This window comes from Desmodus rotundus, chromosome 2 (assembly GCF_022682495.2).
Source record: "Desmodus rotundus isolate HL8 chromosome 2, HLdesRot8A.1, whole genome shotgun sequence".
NCBI classification, from domain to species: Eukaryota; Metazoa; Chordata; class Mammalia; order Chiroptera; family Phyllostomidae; genus Desmodus; species Desmodus rotundus.
Genome location: NC_071388.1, coordinates 10912877 through 10924230, shown reverse-complemented (window position 1 = coordinate 10924230; position 11354 = coordinate 10912877). Strand labels below are relative to the sequence as shown.

The 11354-nt window shown below is 50.6% G+C and overlaps 2 protein-coding genes across 6 annotated transcripts in view; one reads left to right on the top strand and one right to left on the bottom strand.

The window, feature by feature from the left end:
* Positions 1–3741: 3741 nt before the first annotated feature.
* Positions 3742–8384, bottom strand: YBEY (ybeY metalloendoribonuclease). Of its 4 annotated transcripts, none has more exons than XM_024560058.3 (5): positions 8307–8384; positions 7614–7873; positions 6543–6671; positions 5222–5290; positions 3742–4097 (listed from the first exon to the last, which is right to left on the bottom strand). In XM_024560058.3, the coding sequence occupies exons 2-5, from the start codon at positions 7821–7823 to the stop codon at positions 4011–4013; spliced, it is 495 nt and encodes a 164-aa protein (XP_024415826.2). In that variant the 5' UTR covers positions 7824–7873; positions 8307–8384; the 3' UTR covers positions 3742–4010. The 4 variants fall into 4 exon arrangements, with proteins under 4 accessions (XP_024415826.2, XP_024415835.2, XP_045050794.2 ...); XM_024560067.3 differs by having other exon boundaries at positions 7614–7868; positions 8307–8383; XM_045194859.2 differs by having other exon boundaries at positions 7614–7868; positions 8253–8378.
* An 83-nt stretch (positions 8385–8467) lies between these two features.
* The window catches only part of MCM3AP (minichromosome maintenance complex component 3 associated protein), a 47967-nt gene continuing 45080 nt past the window's right edge, over positions 8468–11354 (top strand). For both annotated transcript variants that reach the window (XM_024562532.4, XM_045196694.3), the window contains exons 1-3: positions 8468–8773; positions 9287–10607; positions 10849–11072. In XM_024562532.4, coding sequence (XP_024418300.2) covers positions 9392–10607; positions 10849–11072 — 1440 coding nt within the window. In that variant the 5' untranslated portion in view covers positions 8468–8773; positions 9287–9391. The remainder of the gene's footprint in view (positions 8774–9286; positions 10608–10848; positions 11073–11354) is intronic.

The following is an 11354-nucleotide window of genomic DNA, read 5'->3' as shown; positions in this document are numbered from 1 at the left end:
TAGGGGGTAAATCACATAGGATCACATGGGAGTCACATGGAAAGCCTCATGGGGGTGCCTGATGATCACAGAGGGCACAAGGGAATCCTGTTGGGCACTGGGGGATCACGTGGAGGGCACATGGAGATCAAGTGAGGACCAAGTGGAGGTCACAGTGGGGCTCACCTGGGGGCAAGTGGGAGTCAGGGGGGTGTCCTTATAACTCTGACCTTCTAACCCTGACCCTAACCCAGTATCCAGAGAGAGTGCTGCAGGCAGCAGGAGCCATAGGCCTCCTTGGTAATGACTGAGTCAATTACAGAGCAGATGTGACTGATCTCATTTTCTGAATGTGTTAGGGTTGATTCTGAGGAGGTCCAACAGTCTACGGTGAGGACCAAACTGCGACGGAAAGGGCCCAGGATGGCAGCATGGCTGAGTATCGAGGGAGGGAGCCCAAGAGTGGTGGGAATGGCCAAGTGTCCATGAAAAAACTGTGGAGGGTCACCAACAGGGCCAAGGATCCAGAGAAAGAGCTGAGGGCTACATGTGTCAGGTGCTGTAGAACCAGGGTAAGGCACCACTGGGCCGGCCTGTGGTAGGGGTGGGGCCACACCCGAGGTGGGGCAGGGGTGAAGGCACCCTTAGCTGACATTCCCCTTGGTCCCTCTTGGGCCAGCCTGGGAAGCTGAAGAGGTCTGAACAGGCTCCGGTAATGGGTCAGACTGCCTGCGAGCCAAGTGCTGGGTCCAGGTACCTGGAGTGTGGTGGTTGGGGGCTTTGCATGGCCTGATATTGGGAGATAATAAATATGTATTTGCTCTTTGTCCTGGTTCCTGGTACAGACAGAGCTTCCATTGTAAAACCCTGAAATTCCCTGGGTGATAGGTGAGAGAAGTATCTTTGGTTAGTCTCAATGAGCCCCTTTCCACTACACCTGAGATTATACTAATGAGGTAACTCTGTTGGCCCCAACAAAGCTTCTCAATGGGGGCTGGTCACCAGGGAAACCAACCATGTGATTAGAGGGTTGTACCTTTCAGTCTCACCCCCAACTTTTGGGGTGAGTTAATTACCATCGGCAGTGATTTAAACAGTCATGCCTACGTAATGGAACCGCCATAAAACCCTATAAAGTTGGGGATGGTGATGCACCTGGGAGGTTGGCACGCCCCAAACTCCAAGAGCTCCTGTGCTCAGCACCCTCCCAAGCCAGTGCACCCTTCATATGGCTGCTCATCTGCAGCCTTTAGAATAACCGATGTTTCCTTTACAATAACCGGGTGTTTGCCTGAGTTCTGGAAGCCATTCTGTCAAAGTACTGAACTGAAGGAGGGGGTTGTGGGAACCCCTGATTTGTAGCGAAGTCATACAGGTGTGTGGGTACGGTGGTATGAAGTAGGGGACAGTCTTGTGGGACTGAGCCCTTGTGGGTTCTGCACTAACTCCTGTAGTGAGTACAATTTTCTTTGAGTAGCCGAGACCCCTTGCCACCTGGTGAGGGAGTGCTGGGGGGGCTCCTACACCGTGCCCACCTGTACCGAGACAACAGTCATTCAAAGTCAGTGAAGACGCATGGATGAAGCTAGAGACACGGCGTGGGTGGCTGGAGCCACAGCACCCTCAGCTGTCTACGGATCTACTGTACGCTGATTAAGACGCCAGGTCTTAATCAGCAGCTGGTGGGGATACATGCAGGACAGTAAGGGGCTGAGGGACCCAAGTGCCTCCTGCAGCAAAAGGAGGGACCTGCCCCAGCAGACACGGGGTCTGCATGATGCTCCAGAACCAGGACAACAAGTGACCAGTGGCATGATACAGAGAGCCAAGGCAGCTCCATGGCCAGGTGACAGGTGACACAGCTGCTGACTGCAGAGTGAGTGGGACACCTTTTCTCAGATATAGGTCAGAAGGACACTTGGCCATAGTCTCTATTTTCAGTGATATATAAAAACCTCTGAAGCAACCTGGAAAAAGAAAAACTGATGGGAAAATGGGCAGAGACATGAGCAATCACCTCAAAGCAAAGGGACATCAATGAAGAGGGTCACTGGGAGGGTGCAGGGCAGCCACGTGTATGCACAACACCCATCCAAGTGGAGGGGTCAGGGTGTACTCAGGTCAGGGTGTGGACCTTGGGGTCATGTTATGGGCTTGTAACGGCAGATCTGGCCAAATCGCTGGGCGGAGGGGAAGATCTTTGAGATGATACGAAAAGACTACATTCCCCGAAGTGAGGGAGGGGTTGCAGGAAACCCCAAGGTGCAGGCTGAAGCTGCAGCTGGTGACTCCATATCCCCAGGCAAGGAGAAACAAACAGATGCATGATGTCTCACCCTGGGCAGAGACGCTGTGGCAGAGTTGGGTGTGTGAGGCTAGAAACCCTCCTACCTGCTTCAGGATCATGGCGGCAGGAGGAGCAGAGATGCTGAGTGGGCTGACGGGCATGATGGCGTTAGCCTGGATGGGCTGGCAACTTGAATGCTTCCTGCACGCAGGCTTTTGGGATGTAATTTTAAACTCAGGGCTAGTGGAAACTCATCCCCTTTTCCCTTCCCCTCACTAGCCCCACGAGTGCTCCCAGGCCTATGGGCCCTGGAGTCTGTGTGGCCTGGCAGTGCTCCTGTGCCCCTCCCACGGGAGAAGCGGCGGCAGTGTTGGTGCCTGGCGCTGTGCTGCGCGGTCCCAAATGGCCAAGCGCATGACGCACTGGCAGGCTGACGGCCTGAGGGACGGGCACAGGTGCTGGGCTGGCCAGCAGCAGCTGGCAACAAGGGCAGCGTGAAGTGAATAGGATGCCGGTGTGCACAGGCTCCAAAAGACGCCTGCAGCCAGACTGTGACCAGGAACCAGCTAGGCCACCTGGATGACCACGCTATAGCCATCTGTGTATCCCAAAGGATGTTACTTTTAAATGGGAGAAGGAATTCCAGGTGCAGCCTTGAACTGATCTGGCAAAGGGTGGAGGGGCTATTGTCTTTGGGTATTTTAAACAAATGGGTTTTGAGGCAGAAGCCCACTATTCTTCCAAAGTTGTACAGCCTTTATATTAAAGACTCCTTTCCTTTTCCCCCAAAACTCTGCCTCTGGGATTTATGGGTGGCAGGCAGCAGAATCCTACGTGGCTGTTTGGTAACAGGCCACCCAGAAGTATTGGGCATCACCTGATAAAGCTGGACCTCCCATCCCCTGCCCCAGCACCCCACCAGTGCCCCGGACGTGACAGGGCCAGAAGGTCTCCCTTAAGTCTCTTAAAAAGGATTTTGGAGCCAAGAGCTTTGTGGGTCTCTACATTTATATAAACTGAGAACAAACTTAACTGATTACAAGTAGGCAATGTGCATCCAACTGTAACTCAGGAACACCATAGGCTCAAGTCCCTGTCTCTGGGAGGTGGGGGGAGGGCAGACTGAGACGGGTCACAAATCCAGTGGGAAACGTGTTCTCATGTTTCTAAAGCTGACTCGCAGGGGAAACCAAATTCTCAGAATCACAGCTTCCCGGTTTTAGGGACAAAAACAATCTCTGACAGGCTGTGTTAGTGTCGTGGCCTCTGCAGCTCCCTGTGCTGCAGTCACACCTGTGCCTGACCGGTTCAGGTGATGGAGGCCCCCGCTGCCTCAGTGCTTGTCCCCTCCACCGCCTGCTCCCACCCACAGGCCCCTGGGCTGCTCGTTTCATCCTCCTGAGTGGCTGCAGAGGTGGCAGAGAGACAGGCCTCATTACCAAAGGCAGAATCCCAGGGAGGGGGAGGTCATATGCTCTGAGAGTTTAGAATAGTTTTATTTACAATACTGAAAATAACATGTCTGCTGTGTTCTAAGTGAAGACAGGAATGGAAAGTTCTCTTAGGCTTTCAGAAATAGTTCCACTTACGGACTTTAGCTCCAGCTTGGGCCCTGACCAGCAGGACCCTCAGTCTGGTGGGGTCTCTGACCCTCGGGGCCCAAAGGGAGGGGGCGACCCCCATCCACATGGTGCCCGTGTTCCGGACGGCCTCTCGGCTGTGCCTGCACCCTGGGCTGTGGTCATCAGAAAAGGCCCCTGCTCAGGGGCTGGAGCCTGAGCCCCATGCACCGGCCCAGCTCCTCCAGCACCTGCTCCTCCTTCTGGTACATCTGAAAGGAAGGAATGGAAATGGGCTGTGGCCTTGTCCTGCTGGCCTGGCCTCCTTGGGCCCTGGGGTGTCCCTGGCTCCGCCTAGGGGTCTGCTCCTCAGGAAGTTCCTCCCCCAGGCCCATGTCCATGGCTGTGGCATGGGGAGCCTTGGCCGTGGGGCCTTCCACACAGGTTGAAGGGCAGGTCCTGGTTCTGCTCACAGGCACCCAGCACCTGTGCACAGCATGCTGGCATGCTGCATGAGAGGCTATGGGCAGGGCTGAGGTGGTGACCCCGGGTGGAGAAGAGGAGAGCCTATTTGGGGCCACAGGACAACAGTTGCAGGACACATAGGACAGAGGGTGTGCGGATGGCCTCTTCCTGGGGAAGGCTGGCCAAAGCTGGGAGGGCTGGGAGAACTGCACACTGGAGGGGATATCTCGGGCTTTCCCCAAGATGCTGAGTCTTTGGTCTGTGGGTTATAGAGGCGGGGATGCTGAGGGGAAAGGGGCAAGGGGGCCACAGCAGGGTCAGCATCCGGCCAGGAGGGGAGGCAGAGCCAGCGTGCGCTGGGGTAGACCGTAGACCCAGCCTAGGATGGGGTGTGGGGTGGGAGGCTGGGGAGGCACAAGTGCACCAAGGACTTCTTTTGTTAACAAACAAGTTTAATGAGCCTTTCAGACAACCTGATACTCGACTACAAATATAGTTTGAGCAATTAAACATAATATGGTATATTTATCAACACGGACCTTTACATATGGGTTACCAGTGGCACCCCTCGAGGAAACCAACTGCTCCGTGACTTTACACAGTGTCTCTCAGACACCTGCACATTTTAAATCCTGTTCCCAACTGAGAAGTATTATCGCAATTTCTCTTGTAAAGACTTTTTAACTTTAAGCCATTAGAATTTCACAGAATTCTTAGAATTCAGTCTCTCTGTTCAGAGTTTTCTTTCAACAGTGACTTAATAATACAATTAACAGCATTTGGGGAGCCCGGCATTTAAAACAAATATGTGTCTCTTTTAATGAAGTAAGCATTTATAAAATTCCTTATTTTACTGTTTTTTCCAATTTTGGTTTTCATCAACTACAAGGGGCAGGTCGGGCAGCCCTGGCTGGTGGGGGAGAGCACCTACCTTCTGCCAAGTGGCCTCTGTGCTGTGGGTGAAGCCCAGTAGATGACAGAGCCCATGGGTGGCAGTCACCTGTTAGAACAATTAAAAAGCCACCTCAGGGGCTGGTCATGACCAAGCCATGACCCAGGGGAGGAGGAAGGCAGGGAGAGCTCAGCCCACACCTGGTGGGAGGTTAGGAGCCCTCCCCTGGGCCCAGGCAAGGCTCTGGGAGCCGGTGGCAGCAGCACAGAGGGTGCAGGTGGGCAGTGAGGACGTGGGTGGGGTCTGGGGAACTGCAGGGAGGCCAGGGCCCTGTCAGGGGCGTGAAGACCAGGATCTCGAGGGCGGAGTGCAGAGGGGGTTACTTCCTGAGGAGACGCCTGCTTTCTGGGGCAGGGGAAGGGGTTGGTGGAGTAGGGATATGTGAAGGACAAGGTGGGTAGTTGGGCGGGTACCCAGGGCTGTTAGAAGGTGCCTGTGGGCAGCTGGGAGCCTGTAGGGTGGAGAGTGGCCTGGCCTGGCCCTGTGCTGGGGGATGAGAGTTCTAGGAGTAGTGGGCTGTTCCTCTATTTCCGTACAGAAACCTCAGGAGCGGATGTCCACAAATACCCTCTGAACTTCCCCCCTACCCACCCCCTGCAGGGGTACAGTGCTGCCGGCCACAGAGATCCCAGAGCTGGGCCAGTCCTGACTATGATGGGTTTCCTGTCACTCACTCAGGAAGGAAAACCTCCTCTTCCTCTCCCCACACCTGCTCATACTGGGTCGCATATGGGAGGGTTAGGACACCCACCCCTCAACATAATTCAGGGCATGGCTATTTGGCTAAAGGAAGACCCCTCAGCTGAACCCTTGGGGAAGTTAAAATAGGACTTGCTCACACTCAGTGCTTTCGGAACACTGCCCCTCTCCCTTTTTCACCTTAAGCTGAGGACAGATCTGGAAGGTCCTGAGTGCTAAATCTCGTCCACTTCAGAAAGTTTCCTAAGAAGCATATTTAGCACATCTGTTAGCTACACAGTTGCTGAGCTCGAGGCAAGAGGTAGAACAAGGTCACTAAGGGGAGCTTCCCTTATCCTCATATCTCAGTTGTGGAGAAGCTTCCTGTCCTCTCCCTGCCCCCAGCCCTTCTCCAGGGTGTACAGACCCCACCAGGCCATCTCTCTCTCCGTGGATCTCCCTGTCTGTGAGTCTCCCTCAATAACCCTTGTTCTTCACGTAGGCGACAGTGTGGGCAATAGTGTGGACACAGGTGGCGCGTTGCCAGCCTCTCACGGCCTGGATAAAGGACATCGTATTCATTTCACCAGGCAGAACCTGTCATTTCAGCGTTCCCACTTACAGTTAGGGTGTCATAGTAATCTTCATTTTCTTTGCGCTGCTGGAAGATATACTCCACTCCTAGGAAAATATCCCCCAGATTGTAGTCGTCTGGAAAATTAGGTTGGGGAATTTCACCTGCTTTCAGATTCTGCAAATGAGGAAACGCATGTTGAGAACAGGCCCTCAGCAACACTAATGCAAGCACAGGCCTACAGATTTCATTCTGGAAGCCACTGTCCTCTCACTGGTCCTACCATGGGGAGGGGGACTGCAAAGCCACTACACACCGGTGACAAGATGTTTCCACCTTCTCAAATTAGTTCCTTTCCATTTCTTTCATCCTTCCCAATGCACAATCACACAGATTACAACCTGTAGGAGTTAAATCACCACCTTGATATAATTTTATTTTTCTGTTCTTTCCTCTTGCTATTTTGTCCTAAACAAACAGCCTTTCACATTTTCCTACTTTAAAGTCCATAAAGGCCAGTGAATTCAGTTGAGCCAGCCACCTATGGCTGCATATTTATTTAGTACTGTTGTTTTTCTTTCTTCCTATTAGCGAAAATAAGTGAACATTCTGATGCATTTTTATTATTACACATTGAACATTTTATCATCTTCCTTCATTTATTTCCATGGGTGTGATACTAGTGGACTGAAGTATGTTGCCACACTACTTTCCAAAAGGGTTGCTCTGATTTATGCAACTACTAACAGTGTATGAAGCTGTGACTGAGTCATTTACGTAAGTGAGAGTAATCTGATAGCTGTCACAAGTTTGTAGAAGATATTTACACAAGTTTCTTCTTTTATTCAGTGTTATTTAAAATTTTCATTATTTTTGAAATGTTCACATTTCAAGCTGCAGAACAGAAGCATTGTACTAATTCGCCGACTACATTAGGAAGGGAAAGGGGAGCTCAATCCCCTTTTCTCCTCCAGTTACTGGGTGATGGTCAATAGGGTAGCTTTTGTGTATATTCAAAGTTCACAGGATAAAACTAAAAAAATGTCTGTAGTATAATTAACACAGAAAATTTACACTGGACGGGAGGCTAGACAAGGGGAGGAGGAAAATACTTTTTACCTCATGAAACGGAAAAGAAAGCACATCGGTTGGGAGATTTTTGTCTCTGTAGATCCTGTTGATGTGCTGAATACTCTTGTTGTCAACACAGATGATCCCCAGGTCGAATTTTTGGACCCCTAAAATATTCCTGACTATCTCCATCCTGTGGCGGAGCGGCACTCTTCGGAGGGGGACAGCTCGCTGCAGGTTTCTGAGCACCAGACTCATTTCAGGAAGACAACCGGGACCTTTTAAAAACGTTTGTAAAGCAACCTGTGCTTGAAGTTCAAAAGAAGACAAATCAGTCCCAGAAAGTGATCATAAATTCTGTAAAAACACACACGCTAACAATCAAATCATCTTATTTGGTGCAACTCATTGAAAAAATTTATATATTAGCATAAGTTAGATATAAAAATGAAGGTATATAAAATGAAGGTATATAAAATGAAGCCATAAAGCCAGGCAAGCCAGAATGTAGTCACAGGAAATTAAGGCTGGTGGAGAGAAAAGGCCGTTAATAGTGAAAGCGGGTAAGGGACTAGTAATGGTGGTGGAGGGGCACGAGGACGGGATGCGTCTGGCCGGGTCCGAGGCTTCCCCAGGAACCGCTCAACGCTGACCGCGGCCCCGGAACGCGCCTCAGCGATCACGCACGGGTGGGTACGACGTCCCCCGTGTTCGGAGAGAGGAAGCCGCCCGCGTACATACACGGGCCAAAGCCAGAGGATCTCAGCCTGGACCCTACACATTGGATGTTCCTCCGCCGCCGCCTGGCCGGAGAGCGGAACCCAGGCGCTGAGGGCCGTGGGCGGGGCCGAGCCGCGCGGGTAGGACCGGAAGTCGGTCCACCACTATTTCTGCCCGCAGCGTTTAGGGAAGTGCTGGCTCCGCCGGCCCTGGTCGGTGTCTGCATCTCCATCTGAGCGCCGAGATACCCCGAAGCGGTGGCGTCGCTGAGCAGGACGGTGATCGCGGCGCGGGGTCCGGGCCGAGCGGAGGCTGCCCCTCTCCTGCGCCGCTTTCTGACCCCGCCGTCCGCGCGTCGCTAACGGAGTAGGACGGCGGGCCGCCGGGCCCAGGGTGCGGCCTGTGCGGGGGACCCACCGCACCGTCTGCGAGTTGGCATCGTGCTGCCAACGCTCCAGCCCCTCCTCGGTCTTGGGAGGCCTCTGCGCGTGAGTACTCACGACCTCTAAGCCAGTTCGTTCAGGCAGTCGCCCCGGTATAAAAACATTTTATTTCTGTTTTTGGAAAGAGTGTTTAGTGCTATGGTTACTGGGAGAAAAATTAGTGGGAGGAATCACCGAAACACTGATGTTTTAACTCTGTTACAGTGAAATCATCTGGATATGGAGATTGGAAGAAGTTAGGAGAAACTCTTTTTACCTTGCAAAGTATAATGACATTCATTTAAAAAAATTAACATTTGAGATTTTTAGTGAATTTGTCAGTTTAGTCAAATGATTTGGTTTTTAGTTACGCTTTAATTCCCTGTAACAAAGCTATTTGTTTGTACTGCTCTCCACCCCCACACTCCAAAAAAAGAACCCACTGGTTCTCAGAAAAATAAGGATACTTGGCCCTTTACTGTGACCCCCTTTTAGATGGTTTGTGACATGTGATTAAAAATTCTTTGCTTAGTCTTTCAGCAGCACATAGTTCTGATGATCTGAATTTTTGTCTTTCAGCTTACGTGAAGATGAAGGGGAGCTCCTTAGTTCAACAGACTATTTAAGGAACAGGACTGCTTTGTACACTGATTGTTTATTACCTTCCAATAACTGGGTCAGAAGATGAACCCAACTAACCCTTTCAGTGGGCAGCAGCCTAGTGCCTTTTCAACACCTTCCAGTAGTTCCATAGGCGCATTTCAGGCTAAGCAACCATTTCGATTTGGTCAGCCTTCTCTTTTTGGACAAAACAATACATTATCTGGGAAAAGCTCAGGATTTTCACAGGTATCTAGCTTTCCAGCGTCTTCTGGAGTAGGTAGTTCTTCAGCGCCAACATTAGGATTCTCTCAAACCTCAAATGTTGGACTCTTCTCTGGACCTGAACACACTCCAGCCTTTGTAGCTACCTCTGGGCCTTCAAGTTCATGTGCGCCTGGAAACTCAGGATTTACTTTTAAATCACCCTGCCTTGGGACTTTCCCAAGTACTTCTACTTTTGGACCAGAAACTGGGGAAGTAGCAAGCTCTGGTTTTGGGAAAACAGAATTCATCTTTAAACCTCTGGAAAGTTCAGTGTTTAGACCAATACTGGGAGCTGAATCCGAGCCAGAGAAAACTCAAAGCCAGATTACTTCTGGGTTTTTCACATTTTCCCAACCAATTAGTAGTGGATCTGGGGGACTGGCCCCATATCCTTTTAATCAAGTTACAAGTTCAGCTACTAAATCAAATTTTACCTTTTCAAAACCAGTTGATAGTAGTAATTCAGCATCACCCTTTACGCCTGCTTTGTCAAACAAAAATGTGGAGGAAGAGAACAGAGGCACTAAATCACTATTTGGAAGTCTTAATAGTAGCTTCACTAGCTTCCCCACATCTTCTTCAGGATCTTTGGGGGAACCTTTCCCAGTTAGCAAAACGGGTGTCAGACAAGGATGTGAAGAAGCTGTTTCCCAGGTGGAGCCTCTGCCCAGCCTCATGAAAGGACTGAAACGGAAGGAGGATCAGGACCGGTCCCCGAGGAGACATGGCCACGACGCGGTAGAGGACTTGGACCCTCTGTCTAGGGGTGATCATCCTCCTGATAAACGGCCTGTCCGTTTGAATCGGCCCCGGGCAGGCACTCTCTTTGGTCGGACAATACAGGATGTCTTCAAAAGCAATAAAGAAGTTGGTCGCCTGGGCAACAAGGAATCTAGAAAAGAAATTGGTTGTGCTGAGTCTGGGGAAAGTGACCACATGGCCATCCCAGGAGGGAGTCAGTCGGTTCTGGCACCTTCCCGGCTTCCAGGTGTGAGTAAAGAGGAAGAAAATGAAAATAGAGATAAAAAGGAAGGTGAGCTCTAAAAATGTTCAACATATAGTTAATCCTGCTGGCAAGTTCTTGGTAAATTTCCCTGGGTGTTGGCCTGACTTTTGTGGTAACTGCCCTGTAAACATTAGGGATACTAATGTACCATAGGATCCTGGAGCAGGTCTCACATCCATGGAAATTTCTTTTGCCTCACATAGTTGGTGCCTCCTGATTGAAAACATTACATCTACTACAGTTCTGTTCCCGTCCTCTGATCCCCTAGATTTCCTAAGAGGAACTCCTGGGCGGCAGAGTAAAAGAAGTGAGAGCACAGACCGCCTTGGGGGCTTCTCTCCGGCTGAAGTCACTGCTATCCAGTGCAAGAACATTCCCGACTATCTCAACAACAGGACCTTTCTGGAGAACTATTTTGGCAAAATTGCTAAAGTGCAGCGCCTCTACATCAGGCGCAACAAAAAGCTTGCGGTGGTGTATTTCTTTGATCATGTGAGTACGCCCGACTGAATTTATGTGAATAAAAAAACAGGTTTTAAAGTGATAAAGTTGGAGCGAACTTTGTCACTTTGAAACCTGTTTTTTCCATCTATCAGTTATTTGCTTGCTAGAATGTAGGAAAGTGCTAGAATATGTTCGTACTTTGGAGAAGCTGGAACAGCACCGTTTATTTCTTAACTGGAGTCATCAGGGAAAAGTTTGCAGCCCCTACTGAATGCAGTGGTGAGTCCCAGGAAGTCACATTCCTCTGAAACATGTCGAAGTGGCTCTGTA